Source organism: Plecotus auritus (genome assembly GCF_963455305.1).
Source record: "Plecotus auritus genome assembly, chromosome: 1".
Lineage (NCBI taxonomy): Eukaryota > Metazoa > Chordata > Mammalia > Chiroptera > Vespertilionidae > Plecotus > Plecotus auritus.
This window is the reverse complement of record NC_137770.1, coordinates 121,965,956-121,991,551: the sequence shown is the minus strand read 5'-3', so window position 1 is coordinate 121,991,551 and position 25,596 is coordinate 121,965,956. Positions and strand designations below refer to the sequence as shown.

Sequence of the window (25,596 nt, the reverse complement as noted above, 5' to 3'; positions counted from 1 at the left end):
TACTCAAATATTAACAGTATGTTGTCAGGGTGATAGGAGTACAGCAAAATTTTTCTTGTCTTTACTAATGAATTTACTAATATGAAAAACTTTTACAATAAGAAAAATTTATAAATATATCTCTTCTAAAAACAATGTATTTACAAGCATCCTGGTAAAAGTGTTGAAATTAAAAACAAATATGATGCCCTGGCTGGTTTGGCTCAGTGGATAGAGCATCAGCCTGGGGACTGAAGGGTCCCAGGTTCGATTCCAGTCAAGGGCACATGCCTGGATTGCAGGCTTGATCCCCAGTAAGGGCCATGCAGGAGGCAGTCGATTAATGATTCTCTCCTATCACTCATATTTCTCTCTCTCCCTCTCCCTCTCTGAAATCAACACACACACACACACACACACACACACACACACACACACACACACGTACTAGAGGCCCAGTGCATGAAGTTCGTGCGGGGGAGGGGGGGTTGTCCCTCAGCCCAGCCTGCACCTTCTTCAATCTGGGATCCCTCTTACAATCCGGGACTGCTGGCTCCCAACCACTCGCCTGCCTGCCTGCCTGCTTGATTGCCCCAACTGCTTCTGCCTGCCAGTCTGATCACCCCCTAACCACTCCCCTGCCGGCCCGATCGCCCCCAACTGCCCTCCCCTGCCAGCCTGGTCCCCCTGACCTGCCCTCCCCCTGCTGGCCATCTTGTGACCACATGGGGACAGCCATCTTGTGCAATGGCATATGGTTAATTTGCATATTACCTCTTTATTATATAGGATATATATACACACACACTAGAGGCCCAGTGCATGAAATTCGTGCATGGGGGGGGGGGCGTGTCCCTCAGCCCAGCCTGCACCCTCTCCAATCTGGGAACCCTCGGACATCCCTCTCACAATCTGGGACTGCTGGCTCCCAACCGCTCGCCTGCCTGCCTGCTTGATTGTCCCTAACTGCTTCTGCCTGCCAGCCTGATCACCCCCTAACCACTCCCCTGCCAGCCCAATCGCCCACAACTGCCCTCCCCTACCGACCATCTTGTGACCACATGGGGGCGGCCATCTTGTGTGAGGGTGTGATGGTCATTTTGCATATTACCTCTTTATTATATAGGATATAACAAAAACAAAACACAAATATGAATCTCCCAGTTCTATTAAGCAATTGCTGTTTTATACACTTCAGGAATACTCTGTTTAAGTGTGGCAGGTAAGATAACGCATCTTAGGCCCTAGGTCACAATTGGACAGTTTCACTGGCTTAACAAGGTCAACCCCGCCCCGCCAGCGTGGCTCAGGGGTTGAGCATTGACCTATGAACCAGGAGGTCATGGTTCGATTCCCTGTCAGGGCACATACCGGATTGCAGGTCCGATCCCCAGGAGGGGACATGCAGGAGGCAACTGATCAATGATTCTCTCTCATCATTGATGTTTCTATCTCTCCCTTCCTCTCTGAAATCAATAAAAACATATTAAAAAAAAAAGTCAACCTGATGCATTCAGAACCTCAAAGCAAATAAAATAAAAATATTAATAATATAGTTCATAGAAAAATTCAATGCCAAAAACTGTTAGTTATGTGACCAAATCCAGAAAACTTCTTTTCCTGTTTAGTCTGTCCTCAGGCTTCATAGCAAAATCTTTGTTACAATGGTGTTCTGGTACAGAAGACCTGCCTCCAGGACCAGGAAATGCTATTAGCAGATACAATTATATGGGGCTCAAACACTAACCCTATTTCACCATCTCAAATTAAATCAAGGTTTACAAGTTCTGATCTTATGTTCACCCAGTTATATTTGTTCACAAAAATAACTAAAAAAACTTATTTGGTATTTGAGTGGCAATACATACCAGCAATAAAAAAAAAACCTTGCTTGTCAGCAAGTCAGTACAGACTCCTACAAGATCTCAGCATGTCCTTAAAGGCTTCTACCAAACCAGAGACCTCATGTCTTATCCCTGGCTCACCAACTAACCAGTCTCTCCTGTCTCCAAGGACCTCCAGGAACCTCTTCTCCAGAGCACAAGCTGCCAATCCCACCAACCACCTAGAATTCTGCCTAAAACACTTTCTGGAAAGCCATAGCCCTGGTTTCTCAGGGCCTGCCTCTGGGAAGAGCTCCCCTCCTCATGCTGGCCGCCTGGACAGTGCCTGCCAGGACATGCCGCCCAGCCCTGTCAGGCTGACTCACTACTGCATCCTCCTCCTTGGGAGGCACAGACATGCAGAGCCAACCTCCTGGCAGCAGTGGAAGCCTGGTGTATCCACTGATGGTGGCAAACGCCGTGCCCAGGTACAGGAGCTTTATTCTTGAGCCTGAGCCCCTGTAGCAGGATCTTCCGCAGAGCCATTTCTCTTGTGTTGGAAACAAGGCACCATCAGAGGCCTCAGGACAGGCTGACAGGAAAGAGCAGGCAATCAGCTCAGCTCCAGGTGCTCCTATTTCCACCTTTCCTTTCTTATCAAGTGGCTCCTGACTCTCTAAAGCTATAGTATCATTTGTTCCACTCTTCAGAAACCAGCAGGGAGTTGGGGGATTCATAAAAAAAAACCCAACATGCTACTTCTTAGAGCCTATACTGTTGGCAAGCTGTTTTGGGAAAGATTCACACTTCACTCCACCAATTCTATGGCTCACAAAGGCCCAGATCATTCTGCCCTAGTAAACAGCCTGGCCTATGAACTTATACGTGCATATGCCAATTTTTAACCAGCCAGGAATTTCTGCATCAATTTTGCTTTAATGCCAATCTCACCACACAGACTAACCCAATAATGATGACGCCTGATGCCTACAACTGTCTTCCTCACTCTCACATCAATTTCCCACTTGGGCCTCCAAGTCTCTAAGCCAGCATGAAGGCCTTTCAATTCCCAAATTTTCAGAAGATCAGCATTCATTGCAAAGTTTACATCACAATATCCTGGACAAGGCTTCAGGCCAGCCTGCTCCCTAGCTCTCTCCCCAGATGATGGAGCAGAGAACTATAACTCCCAAGGATGGCCCTCATCTGACTATGGCAGCAAGAAGATCCAAATGGGTGCTGGGCCAGCCACAGAACCTAGAGTCTGGAGTGAATGGGCATGCATCCTGATGTACAGTTAGAGTAACGACAGTGTATTTGCATATAGAGTGGATTATGGAGGGTAAGCAATTTGTAACTAAGAGATGTGAAACAGAAGTCTGTGCTACCCTCAGCAGGCCCATAACAGAAAGCAGTCTAGTTTACCTGGTTACACAAAATGAACCCACCTGTGGGTTCAAGTAAAATTCCCTTGCTTTTATTTATTCAGGGCTAGAACAAAGTGACTTAAACCTTATAAGCAGGAGCCTAAGGTCATTTTTCAAACTAGAGTGTGGAATAGGACACAAAAGGGCCCAACCCCAAATGGAACAGTCAACTCCAGGGCAGGAAGTCCTAAGTCAGGGAAACCTCCATGTCCGCAGATGCCAAGGATTTCTTGGTTTGACTGCACATGCTCAGAGCAGAGAACTTGTTTCCGCCCAAAGGAGGAAGTTTGAGTGAAGCTTTGCTGTGCTGTGTTACGGTGCTTCCTACTAGGCTTAAGGTAATGAGCAGTGCTTCCAGGCATGGGATTCATATTTTGGTTTAGGCTCTTCCAAGTCAGGTACAACCAGGCTGGGTGGTGGCTGCAGCATTTAGAGGAGGAGCCGACCTGCATCATAACTGGAGGGAGAAAAAGGAGGGCAGTGCCAGCTGGCCAAGAGCACTGACCTAGTTAGTATGACTGGTCTTCCTACAATGACCTTAGTAGGTTTACTTCTTTTTTGTTTTGAACTAAAGAAATATTAACATCTGTATATCTGCCACCCAGAACTGACCATTAACATTTAGCCAAATTTCTTTTTAGAATTTAAAAAAACAATTACAATTTTATAGTTTATTCTTCTCCATCCCCAGGTCCCTTCAGCTCTTCCACACCCCATCAAAAACATTGACACCAACCAATATCACACATTTTTTATCCTTCTAGTTCATTTAAGTGTGTCCATAGCTATACCGAGCCCTGTAATATTGTTCTCTAAAATGCCCTAAATAGTATACTGTACAAATATCATCACACTTGCTCTTTCATTCAGGACATTTAACATCTATCCAGTTAATATATAGATCTAATAAATTCATGTGAACTACTACACCTGCCCACTGCACAGCTAGATGCTTTATTTATATATTCCCTTACTGGTTGGCCATTTCCCCCCACCCCCATTATGCCAATTTTCCCCAGCTTTCAATACTGTAACTTTCCTGGTATATGTTTCATTGTGCAGGTGTGAGCTTCTAAATACCTAGAAATAAAATTCCTGGGCCACAGGGTATGCTTATTTTCTACTTTACTAAATATTGCTGAATTGCTCTCCAAAGTGGTTATAACCATTTACAATAACCAGTATGTCAGCTCTTGCCTTACCACCCCTTCGCCAACATTTGATACCACCTGATGGGTAACTTTTGTTAGTCTGCTCTCTAAAATAATAAAAGAGGGATATTAGATATCAAGTCTTTACCTCCCTACATTTTACCTAGATCAAAACTCCAGAGCTTCTCCAAAATGTGCACCATTTTGTCTCATACCAAACTGACTCAGCTGACTCATACCTGAGACAGGAGAGACACCCGTAGTCTTAAAGTGAAAGAAATATTATTTCTCTGTAGGTTAATTAAAGATGTTTAGAAGGGATGGGGCTTCTTTCAGAAAAATTTTTGGACTGTATCAGCTAACCTGTCTCATACTCAGAAATGCTATGACCAGCAACCTCACTGCCCTATCACAGTGGGGTCCTGGCATCTCCCCACCACAGCCCCTGCCTGACTTCCAAATACAGCTTTCTGACATCAGGAAAGAGGCTTAGAGCGCCAGAGCTTTGCCTGTGGTGAGAAGTGGGGGAGGTTAGTCTCAGAGGCCACCAGAGGTACTGCAGTCTCGCTCTCCTACGTGCAGACTGGCACAAACCTCTGCAGGGGTGGAGCAGCACTGCTCAGTGGCCCAGCCCAGGCTGCACTGTACCACCAACCACCCACTTTGGCTCACCTTTCCCCAAAAAGCTTCTTTGACAAAGTTCCGAAGAAGCAGACTATTCATTTATTTAGTCTAAGGTTGCCTCTCGGAGAATGTATAGTGGCATTAAGAATGGTCTTCATTTAGCTCTATCCCAATCTGTACCAGAATGTGATGCTTAAAGTGATGACTCAAGGTACTATAAGACCTTTTACCAAATAAATCACTTATACATCTCACAAGATTGTAAGAAAACTCTGCTCACATTCTTGTGGTGTGCCAGTCAATTGGATTTCAATGTGGATCCTCAAAATGATTCAGAAATAACAATAGTATCAAATGAGTCACTTTCCCCACCTTGATCTCAGCCTTAGCTCTGGGTCAGAATAACACCTCTTGGCATGTCTTCATAAAAGCTGAAGCAAAATAGATTAAAACTTATGTAGTATGAGGGTTTTTTTTTAAAATATATTTTTATTGATTTCAGAGAGGAAGAGGTAGACAGAAACATCAATGATGAGAGAGAATCATTGATCGGCTGCCTCCTGCATGCCCCCTACTGGGGATTGAGCCTGCAACCCAGCATGTGCCCTTGGCTGGAATCGAACCTGGGACCCTTCAGTCCTCAGGCCTACGCTCTATCCACTGAGCCAAACCAGCTAGGGCTAGTATGAGTTTTTAATGCAAGAGTGGCATTTTTTCTACCTTCCAACTCACAACCATTTCCTCATTTCTTCCATTGCCTCAACATTAAGAAATAAACAGTTTTAAAAAATGAAATGGTTTTTCCTACGACTCCACATCCATGTCCCAACATTCAAGGCACAGAAATAACTCCCATAACGTGCTAGCTGTTTGGAGTCACAGCTACCCAATTTGCCAAATCACTGAGGGTACATTTCTTAAAGACCCACTAATGCTCTTGGTTAAACTGTAAATTCAACACTAAATTTACTTCTAATGCAGTGATTAAAATGAGAGCGGCTGTAATAGACAGGAAGAGACTAAGGTCCTTATCTTCTGGCTCAAATCCAGTTAACTCAGAAATGAGTTCAAGGACATTCTTCCACGTCTTATTCATGTCTACTACAACCCTTATCTCATGAGGTTGCCACACCCACCACAGAAGGCTCTGGAATGCAGATGCACAAACTGGGTATAGGTGTCTACTGCACTGCACTTCTGCTCTTAGAACAGTACTGAGCCTGGGGACCTGGACCAACCATTTTTCACTTAGCTGAGATATTTTTAACTAGGAAATGCATGTTTCATTATTTGACTCACTGAAAGGGGAGAGGGGACTTTTTAAACCTGCAAAGATCACAATATAGTTTTCCACTCACCCAACGAAGAGAATTCTCTCAAAAGCAGTTAAATTGAAAGGTTGAGTCATCTTCCCGGAAGAGCCTCCCCGCCCCACCCCCAAAGATGCTGTTAACATACCAGACCTTCTGAACAGCCCCACTGTATTCCCAGCAGCATCCTTGAATAACCAGAGGTCAAATTATTTGCTAACAATGCTACAGAGTGGGAGTCCTGACCTAGGCCCTCCTATTACACTAGGGAGTGGCCACACCTCCAGTACAGCCAGGAGGGGGCTACTGCCATCCTAATTTCACACTTACTAGCTGGCTGGGCAATTCCTAGAATCTAGGCAGATGGGAGTAGACGGTAAAGATTTCAGTCTTGGGGTTGCAAATTTGTTTATTATAGCCAAACATTAAAGACTGAAATCCCCCACCCCCTTGCCTTTTTGTCTAGAGGTCCTTATTCTCAGGAGACCAAAAAACAAGTTGCAAATGGAGAGTTTCAAAGTAACGCCGTTAGTTACTTTGTAAACACTGTACCAGGATCCCTGAGGAGATATCTGGCATTTAGAGACTCCCAAGGATAACTATGAACTGTGTATGGGGATGGCATAAAGATGAGCCTTCATGCCCAATTATGTATTAATTTGTTCAGTGACTAAAAAGTATACATTTGGAGGCATTTCTTTTTGAGATCTCATCATAGATTAGACACTGCACTGACTGTTCAACGTGATGTGTGTGTGTCTAAAAACCAGTCTTTCCAACAATCAGGAGAAAAATGTTACTCCAGGTTTCCACAGGGAAAAACTGAGCTCCTGAGGCCGAATTCCTTTCATTATTTTTATCAGTATGTTAATGAGTCAAACCTACTCTTAAAAGCCTGCTGACAACTTCCCAATGCCTCTATCCATCAGGCTCTCTGGTACTAGAGAGGACTAATATCCTGTTTTGAAGACATGCATAAGAAGCCAAGGGTACCTTTCCATGACCTTGCCTTTAAATAACCTTCAGACCATAAGGTGCTTTCCTACTTATTCAAACTCAGTGTGATGCCACCTTGTGAGGCCTCCTGGCACCCGCCACCCCTTTCCCCAAGCAGGAAAGGCGTACCTTCCTCACCACACTAACCAGTGATAACTTCTCTAGTAAGATTCTGAACACTGGCCCTAGCCTGTTTGGCTCAGTAGATAGAGCGTAGGCCTGCGGACTGAACGGTCCCAGGTTCGATTCTGGTCAAGGTCATGTACCTTGGTTGCGGGCACATCCCCAGTGGAAGGTGTGCAGGAGGCAGCTGATAGATGTTTCTAACTCTCTCCCTTCCTCTGTAAAAAAATCAATATAATATGTATTTTTTTAAAAAGATTGTGAACACTGTGGTCTATGACCGATCTAGTCATCCCTTTCCCCCAAACAACTCCTATCACACACAGTTTTTATTGAGTGAACGCGGTCCGTGGTGCCAAGCCCACACCTACTCTATCCCACCCAGCGTTACACAATCGGGGAGCATCTGTTAAGCAACGGGAAGCAAAGGCGTGGCCTCCGCGCCGCCTGCGCGGCAGAATGAGCTGCAGGTGAGGCTTGGCGGTAACCCGAGTCGGGCCGCTGAGCGGGTCCCAGACGCCGGCCGCTACGTGCAGCCTCACCGCGGCGGGATCGAGCTCCGCGACGCTCTCGCGGGCGTTCGCAGCGCCGCGGCCACCCCCATCGAATCTGGGGCGTCCCAGGAGCATCCACCCTTTATTCTCCTGAGGCGGGGAAGGTCACAGGTTACATAACCCGGGCCACCGCTGCATCCCGGCCGCACCCGGGCCAAACCTGCCCATCGCAGAACCTGCACTTCAGGCGGTGACCGGGCCATGCGCCCGGGGCTCCAGGAGAGCCCGAGACGGATGCGTGATGGAGAAGGGACTGGACAGAGATGGGGGCGGGGAGTAGACGGACGTGACCAGAACGGAGTGGGAGGGGCGAGGACCGCGCGGCACGCAGAACAGAGATGCGGAGGAGCAGACGTAACCGGAATGGAGGGGAGGGGCGAGAAGCGGAGCATGAATGGGGTAGGGGTGGGTATGCAGAGGGCACAAGGACCTGAGTGGGGAAGAACGGGGGGATGGGAGCTAGAGGACCTTCATGGAGAGGTTACAAGGAAAGCATCAGAATGAAGGGGTAACGGGCAGGTTGAAGATGAGGAGGCGAAAGGAATCGTATTAAGGGGAAAGGGGAGGAGGCGAGCAAGGGAGCGGGAGGGGGAGAGGAAGAGGGGAGCAGATTAGGAGGGAAAGTGGGTAGGCGAAGATGGGGCCAGAATTAGAGTAGGGATTGAGGCAGGAAAGGGGCTGGCTGACCCATCTGACTTTGGAAGAAACGGGAGCTGGTGGCTTTGCTTTGAAGAACAGGCCCTGGGTGCGAGCAGCTTCTCCACGCCCCCAACCCAACCAGGTCCAAGATGCCCAGGATCCAACGCCGCCGTAGAATGGGTGCCAGGAATCCGCACTAGCCGGGCCGACGGGGTCCAGGTGGGCACGCATGGCGCAACCTCTGCTCCCGCTCACCTCTAGCGTGGTCCGGCTGGAGCTACTGCTGGGACGTTCGGAGGCTCCGGAGGCGTCACTGCTCTGCGGACTCTACTGTCTCCACCTCAAGGTTATCCCGACAGTAGGGCCGCCGCAATCCTTCCGCCGCCCCGCCCCCGACCCAATCCTGGCTTCCCGCTTGCCCGGCCCGCCCTTCTACGTGCTCACAGGGAGCAGTCACTTCAGAAGGAAGTGCCGCAAGGCCGGAACGGGGCTGCAGGTTGCCCTTTAGGGGAGGACTATATTCTGTGGCGGAAGGACACCCTACATTGACTCACGGTGACGCTCGGTGGAGGCCAATGAGGAAGCGAAGAGGCGGCAGGATCCGCCCTCGGAGCCCCGCAGACCTCCCCCCCCCACCCCCAGTCCCTCGGGCGCCTGGCCACCTGTTGCCGCCCATTAACGCGTTAGAGGAGGGCTCCTCCCCTGACCTCGGTCCAGGCCACCCTGATGCCCTGGCCTATTGGGGCGGTACCCAGATTTAGGGGTCCCCCGGCAGCATTCCCTCAGCGCCGCCCCACCCCTCCGGATGCCCACCCTAATGCACACCTCGGGGACTGAGCTGAAGAGGAGGTTAGGGAGCCTGAGATGGGATCAGAAGGTGGGGAGAGTTGGAGATCCGTGGCTGGTTGGAGGTTGGGCCCTCCTTTGGGGCGCTCGGACTCGGGAGTGGGGGTAGGGAGAACTGGGGAGGGTGCAATGTACTTGGAGCGCGAGCGCAAGGCCCTTCTGTTCTTAGGGTTAGGAAGGACAAATTGGGGCCATGTGAATACTTTAGTAGGGCTGAAATCCCTGAGAGTAGAAATCCTATAGAAGGTATTAATATTAGTGCAGAACTGACCATCAGGAAATACTAAGTCAGAATATGAAAGTCAATGATCTTTGCTGGAGTCAGCACTTCTGTTTTCAATATTTATATCAATATTGTTTTTTACATTTTCTCCAAGGCATTTTCCAGTTTCTCAGTAATTAGCTACCAACCAGTGATAATAGAAGTTGTATCAGTGAAACAAATGTAAACCCTTGCCTTTATTCAGCGAAGTTTTGAGAGCAGATACAATGTTGCTTCATTAAAAATCGTTTAAAAGACTCTTCTTTTAGGTTCTTTGCTTTTCCTGGAAAATTAAGACCAATGGGTGTGACCTGCTCAGGCAGACACTGCCTGCAGCTGAATCACAGGCCTTCATTCTGCTTTCCGTTAACTCAGATAAGCTGGAAGGAAAAAGTGAACCCAAAAGTAAATTTCTGTTTGGGATAAAATCTTTTAATTTCTTCTGTGAGCATATTTGGGTCCTTTAGTTGAAGACAGGAAGTAAATGCTTGTTTATTGAAGTGGTGAGAGCACATGAAGTTGTTGAAAAGGCCATGCCCTACCAGGAGAATCATATTCTTCCCTATTCAGAGAAAGAGGAATGGCATAAATGGCCCTCTTTGGCTCCTTAGATAAGTACAGTGGTGGACAGCACTGGAGATATGGGGGATAGTGATCTGGTCAATGTTGTACTATGTTGCATTTTGAAGTTCTAAGTCTAGATATACAGTGGGACCTTGGTTCTTGAATATAATTCGTTCTGGAAGGCTGTTCAAGAAGTGATGTGTTCGAAAACCAAATCATTTTTTCCCATCAGAAATAATGCAACTTGAATTAACCCTTTCCAGACCCACAAATGATTCCCTGTTTTTAACCTTTCTTATATAGTGTTTAATCTATAAATAAACACTTCTTTTCTTAAATTTATCAAACCTCCCCCTACTAGCTTTAAATGAAGTTCTTTCAGCACATGTTCCAGGGGTGTCTTTCAGCATGCAGCATCTTTGTTTGCTCGTATATCACTGCCTTTGAAATGCTGTCAGTCTGCTTTTGGATAAAAATGTTTTTCTAGCACTGGCTGGTTTGGCTCAGTGGATAGAGCGTTGGACTGGGGACTGAAGGGTCCGAGGTTCAGTTCCTGGTTTGGGGCTCCATCCCCAGTTGGGGACGTGCAGGAGGCAGCCAATCAATGTTTCTCATCATTGATTTTTCTATCTCTCTCTCCCTCTCCCTTCCTCTCTGAAATCAACAAAAATAATTTTAAAAAGTGTTTTTCCAAATCTATAACAGTTTTTCTACGTCTTCAATTGCATATGGTCATTGTTTCTTTCACACCCTTAGCAACATTAGCACTCTTGATGGCCTCCTTATGTTTTAAAATTGTGCTAGCAACAAAATTTCTCCAGCAACAAAAGCATTCTCTCCTTTGTCCAGACAGATGCTGTCTTGCTGAGGTATCAGCAAGAAAAGGTTGTCAGGTCAAAAACCAAAACAGAAGTTTGGTTCAACAACCGAGACATTTTTGCTGTGAACAACTTGGTTGAGATTAAAGATGTTCAAGAACCGAAGTTTGACTGTATTTCCAAGATTGAAATACACATTTATTAAACTAGAGAGTTGGTTGCAAACTATTTTTTTTAAACTTTTTTTTTTTCTAAATATATTTTATTGATATTTTACAGAGAGGAAGGAAGAGGGATAGAGAGCTAGAAACATCGATCAGCCGCCTCCTGCACACCTCCCACTGGGGATGTGCCTGCAACTAATGTACATGCCCTTGACCGGAATCGAACCCGGGACCCCTCAGTCCGCAGGCCGACGCTCTATCCACTGAGACAAACCGGTTTTGGCAGGTTGCAAACTATTGGTTATAGATGTTGATCATCCATCAGTTATAAAAATGCTGTCCATGACTCTGGCAGAGATAAATCCAGAATATCCTTGCTCACATTAGATGCATAGAGAAAAATTTGTCACATTGAGTTTAAGTTGATCGTCATTTTGCTGAAAAGCAGCATAGTATAGAAGCTTGTGTTTCGTCGTCATATCTTAGTTTCAATTTCATTCACTAGCCCTATGACTATATCCTGGAATTTAATGTGTAAGAGTCCAGTTCCTTAAAAGTAAACTGAGCCCTGACCTGTTTGGCTCAGTGGATGGAGCATCGGCCTGCGGACTGAAGGGTCCCGGGTTCGATTCCGGTCAGGGGCATGTGTTTTGGATGCAGGCACATCCCCGGTAAGGGGTGTGCGGGAGGCGGCTGATTGATGTTTCTCTCTCATTGATGTTTTTTTTTTTTTTTTTTCTCATTGATGTTTTTGACTCTCTGTCCCTCTCCCTTCCTCTCTGTAAAAAATCAATAAAATAGCCGAAACCGGTTTGGCTCAGTGGATATAGCGTTGGCCTGCGGACTGAAGGGTCCCGGGTTCGATTCCGGTTGGGGGCACATACCTTGGTTGTGGGCACATCCCCAGTGGGAGGTGTGCAAGAGGCAGCTGATCGATGTTTCTCTCTCATCGATGTTTCTAACTCTCTATCCCTCTCTCTTCCTCTCTGTAAAAAATTCAATAAACTATAAAAAAAAAATAAATAAAAAAAAAATAAAAAATCAATAAAATATATTTTTTAAAAAAAGTAAACTGAACAATGGACAGGCAGTAGGGGGGTGAGGACATGTGCTGGGGGTTGGGAGCGGCCGGGGAGAGGTCAATGGGGGAAAAAGGAGATTCCTGTAATATTTTAAACCAGCGGTCATCAACCTTTCGGACCTCACGAACCACCAGTGGTCGGCGGACCAGCAGTTGGCAACTGCTACTTTAAACAATAAAGAATTTAAATTAAAAAAAGAAAAGAAAATTTTTTTAAAAAGTAAACTGAAGACAATTCCTGCTTCATAGGATGGGGTTTGATCAGATAATGTCAGCACAAGGCATCCTCTTTCTTTGGGAATTGACTTGTTCGGGAGGGTTGTTCTTTGACTGGTGCCAGGACATCTTTCTGAATCCAAATAACTCAGTGTGCTTTTCTATTGGCCATCCTCCTGAATCTTCTATCAACCCAGCAACAAGTAATCCCAGGATTACAGGAAACTGGAAAGCTGAGGAAAGACAGACTCTCCTGGAGGCCAGGCCCCTCTCCCTAGAGCCAGTCCTTCCACTGTGCTCCTTGATCTAGCAGGATGGGAGGGGTAGCCACTAGATTCACTGGCCTGGGTTGTAAATGAGATATAGATTGCTGTTGCCTGTTTGGGTTCTGGGCCACAGAACCACATAATCTGGAGTTTAATATATATTTTATTGATTTTTTACAGAGAGGAAGGGAGAGAGATAGAGAGTTAGAAACATCGACAAGAGAGAAACATGGATCAGCTGCCTCCTGCACACTCCCCACTGGGGATGTGCCCGCAACCAAGGTACATGCCCTTGACCGGAATCGAACCTGGGACCCTTGAGTCCGCAGGCCGACGCTCTATCCACTGAGCCAAACCGGTTAGGGCATAATCTGGAGTTTAATGGTTTAAGTCTCAAAGGCCATTTGGAGTTCCTGGTGGGGTAGGTGTGTCAGCAAACGATACTAGATCCAATCTTGGAGCCCAAAGATGAGCTTTGGCCCTAGTTACAGGCTTTACCATTATGTGATCTGTTGGCCTCTACCCGAAACAGCAATATTATTTCTCTCTCAGTACAATACAGATTTCCAGAGCAGCCTATAGGCCCTGAATGTCAGGTTTAAAGCAGAAGTGTTTTAACTTTGGATTTTATGTGCCCTTTCCAGAGCCAGACCAAGTAGACATTTACATTTATTCTATGTCTTCCTTCAGACTCCCAAGATCTCTTCAGGCCCACCAGGGTAGCACAAAATCTTAATTCCAGAGTTCCCTCCAGAAAATCCTAGATGGAAGAGAAAGTTGGCCTTTTGGAGTTAAGGATAAAGAGAGAACAGGTTGTCTGTGAAAGAGAAGGTTTCATGGAGGAAGAGATGGAGGGTTAGTCAGGACAGAAATGGGTATACGAAGGCCATTCCAGGGGAAAGAAACAGTAAAGAACGTTTTCTGAATGCAATCATATATCTGGTACCCCCTTGAAGAAATGCCCCATCAGCACTTAGAAGCAAGAGGGAAGAAGCAGAAATACTGCTTCAGCCAACATGACCCTGTCAGCTGAAGTAACCACCAGCAATCTTTTTTCTGGTCCAGGACTGCTAGGGCTCATAGGACAAGCCTCCTTAGGGCAGGTTAACCTGTCCACCAAACCACTCCCTTGGAGGCCCTTTTCCCTACAAGTGTAGCCAGAACTCAGGCTCCCTAAGATGCAAATATAAGCAGATCCCATCTCCCAAAAGTAATCAAGATTTGGAGGACCGACCAAGAAAGGCATCAGTGAACAATGGATCAAATGCCCCCTTCCCCAGGAAGTTCTGTTGCAAATCAACCAAAGTCTGCCTTTTCCTTGGCACCTTGCTTCTGTTAGGGGCAAAGATAGAATACTGGGGACTAGCTATGGTTATGGGAAATATTAATCATGCTCCCTTAACCATGATTGCCTTGTGTTGGTTAAAGAAGGGACATTCTGACCTGGCTGGGAGTTATATGCCCCTAGGACCTGGGAATCAACCTTGGAACCATTCTCATTCAGGAACTGCCTATTATCATGGAAAGATTAACAACCTTGTTGCCCAACCAATGGAGTCCCACCCCAGCCTCCTACTTCCCCATGCCTGTACTCCCTACTTCCCCATATAATCTTTGTCCTACCCTATATAAGCAGCTGGCTTATGGGGGGCTGCAGAGCAGATTTTTGTGGATGACCTGCTGCTCTCCCACACTGCCGGCAGTATTGTAATAAACACTCATACATGATTCAACCCTGTCTCTGCTTAATTGGCTCAAGTAGTAACAGGCAGCACAGACCCACTGATTGTCCAGTTACACTTCCAGTCTCCACCTCCCTACTCACTGGCTACCAGCTAACCTGACCCACTTAGCCCAAAAATGACAGCTAGGATTAAGGAGACTTTGGTCCCTCTACTAGATAAAATAATTTTGGTAGACAAGCTTTAATTTAGGGTGGTATATTTGGCCTCATTGCAGGGGGTCCTGAAATATATATGAAAAGTCCTATACTCCAGAGAGAATGATGCCCTTTCAAATGAATTAAGCCCGGCCGGGATTGCTCAGTGGTTGAGCGTCAACCTATAAACCAGGAGGTCACGGTTCGATCCCTAGTCTGGGAACATGCCCAGATTGTGGGCTCGATCCCCAGTGTGGGGTGTGTGCAGAGGCAGCCCATCGATGATTCTCTCTCATCATTGATGTTTCTATTTCTCTCTCCTCCCTTCCTCTCTGAAACCAATAAAAATATATTATAAACAACAAAAACATAATGAATTAAGCCTACTTTATTCCCACCCTTTTTGGGAAGAGGGCTCTGGGAGAATTCTGTGACCATGAATTCCTTCCCATCACTCCTAAATTGGGGCCAGAGCTGAGACATTTTCCTAACCTCCAGCTCAGAATTCATCCTGTGAGAGCTGGTAAGTAACCCAGTTATGACTCAGCACCAGACTCTTCCCTTCCTCTCCCCACAGGCTAGAATGAAAGGCAGAATCAAGCAGGAGGCTCCTCCCCTGTGGATGGCTACATCCTCACCACAAACTGAGTCATGGCCAAACCCTACACGGATGGAAAATCATCATGAGAGGGAAAGAGAAAGTTAAGCTCCTAGGGTTTTTGAGTTCTCAGTCCAGTAATCACAACCATCTACTCTCCACCTGGAATTGATTGAGGAAAATAGTTCTTTTCCTGGCCCTGGGCCCTATCCCTAACGAAGCATATCCAGGTCTCATGAAGTAGGGCTGCTTGAACCCAGGACTATATGAAAGGTAGGAGGCCACTGTCAACCTCTCTGTGCAGTATTAGTAATAGCCTTGGCCTTTGTGAAGGACAATGTCTTGCTCAAACCTGGGTTTCACACCCCCCTCCTCCAAGGTAGCCAGGTGTGGGTGGGGGAAGGGGCAATATTCCCCGAACTCCTCCTCCAGGCTGTGGGAGGATTCCACTCTAGAAACTCATGGCCACATTTAGCAAGTTCCCCTGCAATAAAGGCATTCTTGTTATAGGGTTTTAATCAGATTTATTTTATACCATACAGGTTTTAAATTTTTTTTAGCTATGATTATGTATGGCTTTCAAACACTAAAATGGGATACAGTAAGTCTTCACTTAATGTTATCAGTAGCTTTCTGTGACTTTAAGGTCTAGCATGCAAGTAGACCAATTTTATCACAGGCTAATTGTTGTAAAAAAAACAGTTAAGTTCCTATGGTATCTCATCAACATCATAAAGACATGTTATTTGAGGACTTGCTGTACTTAATTTCATTATAATTTTTTGGCCAAAAAAAAAAAAAGGATCATCATGCACATTTTAAAAAAGCCAGACACCCATGAGACTAGCTTAGGTATTTGCATTTCTCAGGTAACATACCCTATCTGTTCATTACTTCTCATTTCATCATTTACTAGTGCTTGCTCTGTCAAGAAAAATAAGAAATGCTTATAGCCCAGCCAGTGTGGCTCAGTAGTTGAGCATCAAACTATGAACCAGGAGGTCACAGTTCAATTCTGGTCAGGGCACATGCCAGAGGTTTCGGGCTCGATCCCCAGTAGGGGGTGTGTGGGAGGCAGCCAATTGATTATTTTCTCTCGTCAATGTTTTTTCTCTCTTTCTCTCTCCCTCTTATTTCCTCTTTGAAATCAATAAAAAATATTTTTTTCAAAAAGAAATGCTTGAAAATAGAGCAAAAAATGTTGTTATGCCATTTGAGTAGACAAGCACCTAGGTGCAGTTGCTGGAATACCAGTGGGAGCAGTTTGAGAACCTCAGGGAGTGTAAAAGAATGGTTAACAGCTTAGATTCTGGAGTTGGGCAGATCTGATTAAAGACCCTGCATTGCCACTAACTAGCTATGAGAATTAGACACATTAAGATCTCTAGAGAAAACCTCTCTTCCACCTTTTGTTGTCAGGATTAAATGAAAACATTTGTAAAATTTGAAAGGCTATCTAGTATAAAACCAGAACAGCAGTTTTGGAGTCAGGTTGCTTGTCCGTCAATAGCTGTGCAACATGGGCAAATCACTATCTTCTGTGCCTCTATTTTCTCATCTACAAAATGGGGATAATGGCACCTACTTTATAGGCTTCTTGAGAGAATTATATTAGTCAATACATGTAAAGAGCTTATAATGCCAAGCACATAGTAAGTAAGCCAGTGTTAGCAAATTATTAAAGTGTTTAGGATAACGCCTAGCACCTACCTAGTAAAAACTAAGATGTTAGCTGTCTCTGATACTGTACGGATAAGCTGCAAGGGTCATCCCAGGAGGCAGGAATGTTAATTAGGGTGGGCTCCCTGATGGGGTCATTTACTTAGTGAAGACAGTTTCTGCTAGACCTGAAACCAGAAAGGGGAGAGAGCCTTAGAAGACTTGTAGAGTCAGAATATAGTAGTCTTGATCAAGAACGGGTCAAGAAATAGTTCCTGGGGGGAGAAGGAGGTTTGGACCTTAAGAATGGTACTTCCAAGTGAAGGCAAGTCAGGAACTACAAAGCAGGTAAGGAACCCAGGCAAAGAAGGGTATCTCCAAAGTAGGGTGAAGGTAATGAAAGAAAATAGCTGATCTAGCACTGGATTTGTAAATCAAGAAGCTATAACAACAACAACCACAAAAGCCTATACAGGTAGACCTCATTTTAAAAAATTATTAATTGAATTTATTGGGAGGCAGACCTAGTTTTATTGCACTTCACAGATGTTACCTTTTTATTACAAATTGAAGGCAATATCCTCCATCAGCAAAAAGATTATGCCTTGCTTTATTGCAACAGCTGCTTTGCTGCAATGGCCTGGAATCAAACCCACAGTACCTCCAAGGTATGCTTGTACTTGAAAATGCTTGTTTAAATGCTACTTAAAAAAAAATTTTTCTGTGCTTATATTCCTGTTTTTCTTCATTAATATTTCAAACTATTTATCAATGTCCAACCTGTCTCTTACAACTAAGTGTTGTAGGTACATGGAGCACAAAGGCTAGTAGAGGTTATCAGTGGGAATTTCAACAGGGAGATGGATTTCACTGAAAAATTAGATCTAGAAACAGCAGTTTTCCCTCACCTTGCTGGCTGGCCTTGGATAATCTGAATTTTATTTCATTATGGGAGGTTGCATTTCCTTAGGATCTTTTTATAGATTTCAAGTTAGAGACAAACCCAACTGCCGGCTCTCCCCTACTTCCCTATCCCAAAGAAGTACCTGGGAGGAGGAAGACAATAAGGCCCCAGCCTGAGATACAAACCAAGGGAAAATGGATAGGTTTTGTGCAGAAAGCAGAGGTCCTAATGTGACCTAATTTCCAGAGGAAGGAAATCTGAGCTGCTTTGGCCTTAATGGTCCTTTTAAAACGTGAGGAACAGTTGATCAGTGTTATTGTATTCTATTATCTGTCTTAGTTTGTGTAATCTGCATAACTGTTCATTTCCCTTCTTTATCTAATTGATTAAAATGTTGACAGATCTGTAGTACTCTACACTAGATGAACTCAGCTTTGACTCCACCTAATTTAAATAATCCCAACCCTCATGATATTCCACTCTTCCCGCCCCCTCCCCCCCAACCCTTGGGGGCTTGGGGCTGGTGCTGGGCCAAGGCCAGTCAGACCACAGTGATCATATCCAGTCCACAGCACCTTCCATTTTATTGTTTTATTTACAAACAGGGTGAAATCAACTGGGAATATCAGGGATAGGGGGTCAGTCTGGGCCATCCAAATGTGGAGTGGTTCCTAGGTCAATCTCCACTATGAAGGCCGCCTCTTCTGTCCTTTTCCTGCCCCCTGGTTCCTCAGGGCAGCCTCACTAGCTGCTCCTGAGCCCTTTAATAAGGGCAGATGGATCCTGGGGGAACAGGGGTGGTACGAGGGCTGGGCCCCCTCAGTTTGTATAAACCTGAGTTCCGATCACACGCATGATTTCCTTCTGTATCTTGGGGTCCTGAGTATTAATGTTGGCATCGCCCACCTGACCATCCTCATATCTGCCAAAGAAAGGGCAAGTGTGAGCATAAGAGAGAGAACAATACTAGAAATAATGTCAACCAGGGGAACTGTATTTGGAGGTGGACCATCCTATAAATAAAAACACTTTCTTGGTTCTCCTTAGGGTGGAAGAGATTCAACTTACCTGGTTTCCTCTAAACAGACCCAGATATATAGGCATCCCCAACCTCCAAGGGGAAAGTCCCAGTGCCAGCTGCACTCAGGTAACCAGGGGCAAGTCTAAGATAACAGTAGTCACACGACAGCACACCCCCACCCTCTCTCCTCAGAGTAATCCCCAAGGTACCCTCCTAGACTTACACAAAGAAGAACCGTGTGCAGACATGGTCAGACACAGGGCACACCCAGATGTTCCCATGCTTCTGGAGGTCTTTAGATGTAATGACTGAGAAGAGGGGGTCAGAAGTTATATATATATAATGCTTAGGTCAGAGTCCAGGCAGGGAAGGGAAGACATGATGCTTCAACATCACCCTTGGCTCGATCATGCACCATTAGTTGCACCAAAAAGAAAGGTTGGGCCCAGCAGTGTGACTCAGTGGTTGAGCGTTGATCTATGAACCAGGAGGTCATGATTCGATTCCCAGACAGGGCACATGCCCAAGTTGTGGCCTCAATCCCCAGTGTGGGACATGCAGGAGGCAGCCAATCAATGATTCTCTCTCATCATTTATGTTTCTATCTCTCTCCCTCTCCCTTCCTCTCTGAAATCAATAAAAATATAAAGTGTATATATACTAGGTTGGGGACCTAGAAAAACAGGGACTGGTTGAGCTACTTACCTTCACAAAGTGCTATACAGTTTAGATTCCGACTCTGCAGGAACCTTGACTGAATGGATCGGGTCTGGAAGAGAAAGAGAGCAGGGCCAGGTGGACTGTTATAGAGGCTGGTTTGCTGATGATGGGTGGGATCAGGGATATCCTGGGCTTCCAGCCACCCTCCCCCCGCAAAAAAAACAACAACAACCAGTCTGGATGAGTCCACAGCTTCCATCTTTACAATAACATGTCACTGCATTTTTTCATAAACTCAGTCTCTGTTTTCATAGTTATGACTAAAGCCACTTATGACTGGAAGCATGTTCATCTTAGAATGTACCTGATTCCTTCAAATGATCTTCAAACTACCCACCACCCCCACCATTGTTTTCCCATCCATCTCTGTAACTGAAACTTATCCCAGGAGAAGTGTACTGACTCACTGGAACAGGGCCAAGTATTAATACCTGGGGGATAGTATTCATCCTGTTATATCTCTGGACCAGCTCATCCTTGGAGGGCATCCTGTGCTGTCCTTTTCCCATTCCTGTCATAGAACAACAAAACCAGTTAATTCACCCATTCCTTAATCAAACATTTACTCAAGTGCCTACTGTCAGGCACTGAGCTAGACACTTGGAAATACAGCAGTGAATAAAACAAACAAGACATCTTTCCTCACAAAATTTAGTCTGGTCGAGAGTACTGCAAAGAACAGGTAATTACAAAACAATATGCCAAGTGTTGTGATGGGGACAATAGAGAGCACTGTGTAAGTCAGAGGCAGAGAAGGAACCTCGCCTAGAGGTCTGAAGAAGGCTTCCTGGTGATAGCTAGGGTGAGAACTCTAGGATGAGGAATTTATATGAAGAGGGGGCAATGTTCTGGGCAGAGGTAATAGGATATAGAAGGTTTGGAGTGAAAAAATCAGTATGCCTTAGTTTGTACAGAGTATAGTCAATGGCAGAGGAATGGCAAGAGATGATGTCTAAGAGGTGAGCTAGGATCAGTTCAAGCAGGCCTTGTAGCCATGTTAAGGCAACTAGAGTTCATCCTGAGAACATCAGGGAATCACTGAAGGGTTCTATGATAGGGGAGTAACACATGAAATGAGATGAATGAGGTCCCCAAGACAGTGGTGACATCAGCACTTCAGATCAAATGTCAGGCTGAGTGAAATGTGTAGAGAGGAAGCAAGCAGAGCAAGTCAGATCTGTTCTAATCTCAAAGTTAGATAAAACACTGTGACCAGAGTCTTTCAAGAGAAAAGGGAGAAAGCATAGCAGTTAAGGAATAACTGATTTTCCAGATAATCACAATGGCAAACAACTTGAAGAATCATGCTTCCTTCAGAAAGTCCCCACACTTTAGGAAGTGGTGCCAATTCCCTCGTTTCCACCCTATCTAAATCCATAAATCTTTCACCATCCTTACCTACCAATGAATAATCCTATTTATAACCATTTATGGACTCATTTTGGATTTTTCTTAGATACAAAACAGTGCTTGTGTGCTCCTGCTCCCAACTCTTCTTGCCTGTGATTAGGACTTCAATCTCTATGCTCAGCTTTAACACAAGGCAGCCTTATCACAGACTCTCGTGTGTGTGTGTGTGTGTGTGTGTGTGTGTGTGTGTGTGTGTGTATGAGACTGAGAGGAAGATAGAGAATTATGCTATCATTACAGGCCGTAAGCAGAGCCCTTATCAACCATTCCCTTATCAAACATTCCACCCTGGAACTTTCTATTATTACTAACTCCACTCTGCTTCAATTTTTGGTCTTGTGATAGCCATGGTGCTGCTGTGGGAATGATAACCACTGGACAACATTCTTTACTGATCAGGCTGTAAATTCATCACGCACTCACACTAAAGTCCTATGATAGAATTGTGGCCCGAATATTCAATTCAGGGCCAGGAGAGCTTCAAGACTTTAATGGCTAATTTCTTCCTCTTACAGACACTCACTACGCATTTCCACCTTCTCCATTAGCCTGAACTAGGTTTAGCTCTGCATCTAAACATGACTTCTTAGCCTGGGTATTTCAGTGCAAGATTCTGAGTGTAATTCTTATTTAGGTTATACCCCAGAGCAGTGGTCGGCAAACCGAGGCTCACGAGCCACATGCGGCTCTTTGGCCCCATGAGTGTGGCTCTTCCACAAAATACCACGTGCAGGCGCGCATGTACAGTGCGATTGAAACTTCGTGGCCCATGTGCAGAAGTCGGTTTTTGGCTCTCAAAAGAAATTTCAATTGTTGTACTGTTGATATTTGGCTCTGTTGACTAATGAGTTTGCCGACCACTGCCCCAGAGGATAGAAAAGAACAATTTGATTTCTATGGCTGTTCTTAGAGATGGTCCTTATAATGTAAATCCTGTCCCATCCCAATCCTGTTGCACACTGTCCTGTCCATACTGCCCCAGTGATCTTCAGTCAGTTTCCCAAGACCAGACCTTAAGAACATGATGGCTAGAATAATCCCTGTATGTTCTATGTCTGGCGTATATACTTATTCCAAGTCTCTAAACAGGACTAAATAGATGGAGTTTACTATGTCCTTTCTCACTGGTCCTCATTTTAATGTGCATATTCTGGCCAAGTCATTGAAGGCTCTGCTAGTCAAAGCGATGCTCACTATACTGCTCCCAGAAGGCACCCAATGCTGCTGGCTAAGGATCCTACCCTAAGAACAAAGAAAAGCAGAGCAAAATAGGGTGGAAGGAAACATGCAATAAGATAAAGTTGATCAAATTCTAGAGTTAACTACATTAAGTTGGACACTTGCATACATTCCACCCACTGTTATATAGGCTCAAATATCTATGGGGCCCTCATGGAGTCAGTCATTCAAGCAAAGCCTACCCTGTCAGTCTAATATAATGGTTAGAACACTGTCCCAAAAGTTAGGAGATCTGGATTCCTGTCTTAGCTCTGCTACTCAGCTGTATGACTGCAAAGTCACTTAATATCTCCGAGTTTCAGCATTCTTATCTAAATAATAATAGAGATTGGACAAGATGACCTACAACTCTAATACTAAAATCCTATGGTATTTTGTATATATAGTCAATTGACCTTTTTGAGAAGGATGGTATCATATGATGTTTTTAAGTAATCAGTAAAGTGATGAGAAAGAGAAGAAGTCGGTAAAGACCTGGCTCCATCTGAAAACTAATGGCATTCAGGTACTTAGTGGTAAGCAGAGGCCAGCAACAGAGGGAGAGAATAGGGAGAAAATAGATAGGAAGAAAGAATCTTGTGGGCACTGAGAACCAGGAGAATTTCACTATTTGGAAAATAATAAGAGCTTAATTAGAGGCAAGCTCAGGCTGTGATAAAGATAAAAATTGAGGAACCTAGACAAATAAGCCAAAAAGAATACCCCAACCCCACCCTACTTTAGACACCAGGCACACAGAATGAGATCCATGTACGCATTTAACAAATACTTATTGGGAACTTACCCTGTGCGGATTAATCCTAATATTTGGTTCATGACACACTGTTACATATTTAACTAGAGGTCCGGGGGAGGAAGGGGTCCCTCAGCCCGGCCCGCACCCTCTCGCAGTCTGGGATCCCTTGGGATATGTCCGCCTGCCAGGGAGCAGCCTGAGCCGTCAGTCGGACATCCCCCGAGGGGTCCTTAGCACTGCTGCAGAGGCAGGAGAGGCTCCCGCCACTGCCGCTGTGCTCGCCAGCCATGAGCCCAGCTTCTGGCTGAGTGACGCTCCCCCTGTGGGAGCACACTGACCACCAGAAGGCAGCTTCTGCATTGAGCATCTGCCCCCTGGTGATCAGTGTGTGTCATAGCGGCCAGTTGTTCCACCATTCGATCGATTTGCATATTAACCTTTTGTTATATAGGATAGGACAATGAATATCTTCAGATCCAACCTAAGAACTAAATCTAACAACTAAAACATTACCAATGACTTACATCTATGTGCTGCTATCCTAACCCAACTACCTGCATCCCCTTTGGGAGGTAACCACCATCCTGAAATTTCTTTAGTTTTATCACACACAGAAACATACACGCACATGCCTAATGTTTAATTTTATTTGCTTTTGAACATAAAAAAAAGGTAGCATAGTCTTTTGGGCTTGCCTTTTTCCCCCTCAACTTATTACTAAGATCTTTCCATGATGTTGAATGCCACTGTTCATTCATTCTCATTGCTGAAGAGTCAATCATGAGTATGTATTAAAATGCATGCATTCTCCTAATTTGGGTTATTTCCAAGATTTGCTGTTGCAAACAGTATTGCTTTGAACATTTTTGTACACATCTTTGGATGCACATACACAGGAATGAAAATGCTGGGTCAATGGGATAAAATTTCTCAGCTTTAAATTATCACCAAATTTAACAACTAAGGGTCATACTAATTTTTTTTTTTAATATATTTTATTGATATTTCACAGAGAAGAAGGGACAGGGATAGAGAGCTAGAAACATCGATGAGAGAGAAACATCGATCAGCTGCCTCCTGCACACCTCCCACTGGGGATGTGCCCGCAACCAAGGTACATGCCCTTGACCGGAATCAAACCCGGGACCTTTCAGTCCGCAGGCCGACGCTCTATCCACTGAGCCAAACCGGTTTCGGCTGGGGTCATACTAATTTATATCCCCACTAGAAGCCCAGTGCATGACAGTCATGCACTGGGGAGGGGGTCCCCCTCAGCCTGACCTACACCCTTTTGCAGTCCGGGAGCCCTTGGGGGATGTCCGACTAATGACTTAGGCCTGGTCCCCGCGAGGAGCCTTAGCTGGAGCCTAAGCAGCAGTTGGATATCCTTAGTGCTGCTGGAGGCAGGCCGCTGTGTTCACCAGCCACCAGCACAGCTTGTGGCTGAGCAGCACTCTCCCTGTGGGAGCACACTGACCACCAGGGGGCAGCTCCTGCGTGGAGCGTCTGCCCCCTGGTGTTCCGTGCGTGTCATAGCGACCTGTCCTTCCACTGTTTGGTCATTTGCATATTACCCTTTTATTATATAGGATAAGCAATAAAAGAAATCGTGATGACCAATAACTCTGGTACAATCAGAGGTATTATCAGATTTCTTAATTTTTGCTAATCCATTTGGGTGTTAAAATGGTAAGTCATTTGGTCTTGATTTTACTTAATAGTGGCTGAGCAGCTTTTCACATTTTTTTGTCATTTCTTCAGTGACATACCTGTTCATGTCATCTGCTTATTTTTTAAATCATTTTCATTTTCAATTACAGTTGACATACACCTTTACTTTCAGGTGTACACCCCAGTGACCAGACATTACATAACTTAACTAGTAATCACCCCAATAAATCCTAAACCCATCCAGCACCACACCTAGTTATTAGAATATTACTGACTATACTAGAGGCCCAGTGCACGAAAATTCATGCACTGGGGTGGGGGGTGACCCTCAGCCCAGCCTGCCCCCTCACAGTCCGGGAGCCCTCAGGGGATGTCCTACTGATGGCTTAGGCCCGCTCCCCATGCTGGCCTCCCTCTGCGGGAGGCGACTAGACCAATCAGGGGAAGGTGCCACCCCCACCACCCCACTGCTGCTGCCACTCCTGGCCGTCGTGGCTGCCGGTCCTCCTCGGCCCTAGTAGCTGCTGTGGCTTTGTCCATAAGGATGTCCAGTTTATCTGGTCTAATTAGCATGTTACCCTTTTATTAGTATAGACTAGAGGCCTGGTTCACAAAATTCACGCACGGGGGTGGGGGTGGGGTGGTGTCTCTCAGCCCAGCCTGTACCCTCTCCAATCTGGGACCCCTCAAAGGATGTCTGACTGCCCGTTTAGGCCCAATCCTACCAGGATTGGGCCTAAACGGGCAGTCGGACATCCATCTCACAATCCAGGACTGCTGGCTCCCAACTGCTTGCCTGCCTGCCTTCCTGATTGCCCATAACCGCTTCTGCCTGCCATCCTGATCACCCCCTAACCACTCCCCTGCCAGCCTGATTGATGCCTAACTGCTCCCCTGCCAGCCTGATTGCCCCTAA

General features: G+C 45.5%; 2 protein-coding genes and 1 long non-coding RNA gene across 10 annotated transcripts in view; 1 reads left to right on the top strand and 2 right to left on the bottom strand.

Moving 5' to 3' along the window:
- The window catches only part of PKM (pyruvate kinase M1/2), a 29,958-nt gene extending 20,803 nt beyond the window's left edge, over window positions 1-9,155 (bottom strand). Inside the window, exon 1 of one of the 3 annotated variants that reach the window (XR_013961575.1) lies at window positions 8,882-9,114. The gene's annotated coding sequence lies outside the window, so the exon portion shown is untranslated. Of the gene's footprint in view, window positions 1-8,881 lie in introns of all 3 variants that reach the window. The other 2 variants (XM_080686931.1, XM_080686932.1) reach the window with 2 other exon arrangements.
- Window positions 8,264-9,992, top strand: LOC308257404. Its single transcript, XR_013961581.1, has 2 exons — window positions 8,264-8,386; window positions 8,769-9,992. It is a non-coding gene; the product is annotated as an uncharacterized lncRNA (long non-coding RNA).
- Window positions 9,993-18,439: 8,447 nt separating this feature from the next.
- The window catches only part of PARP6 (poly(ADP-ribose) polymerase family member 6), a 47,097-nt gene continuing 39,940 nt past the window's right edge, over window positions 18,440-25,596 (bottom strand). For 3 of the 6 annotated variants that reach the window (XM_080669779.1, XM_080669781.1, XM_080669782.1), the window contains exons 21-24: window positions 20,056-20,135; window positions 19,610-19,673; window positions 19,128-19,212; window positions 18,440-18,805 (exon numbers count right to left, since the gene is read on the bottom strand). In XM_080669779.1, coding sequence (XP_080525905.1) covers window positions 18,703-18,805; window positions 19,128-19,212; window positions 19,610-19,673; window positions 20,056-20,135 — 332 coding nt within the window. In that variant the 3' untranslated portion in view covers window positions 18,440-18,702. The remainder of the gene's footprint in view (window positions 18,806-19,127; window positions 19,213-19,609; window positions 19,674-20,055; window positions 20,136-25,596) is intronic. The other 3 variants (XM_080669780.1, XM_080669783.1, XM_080669784.1) reach the window with 2 other exon arrangements.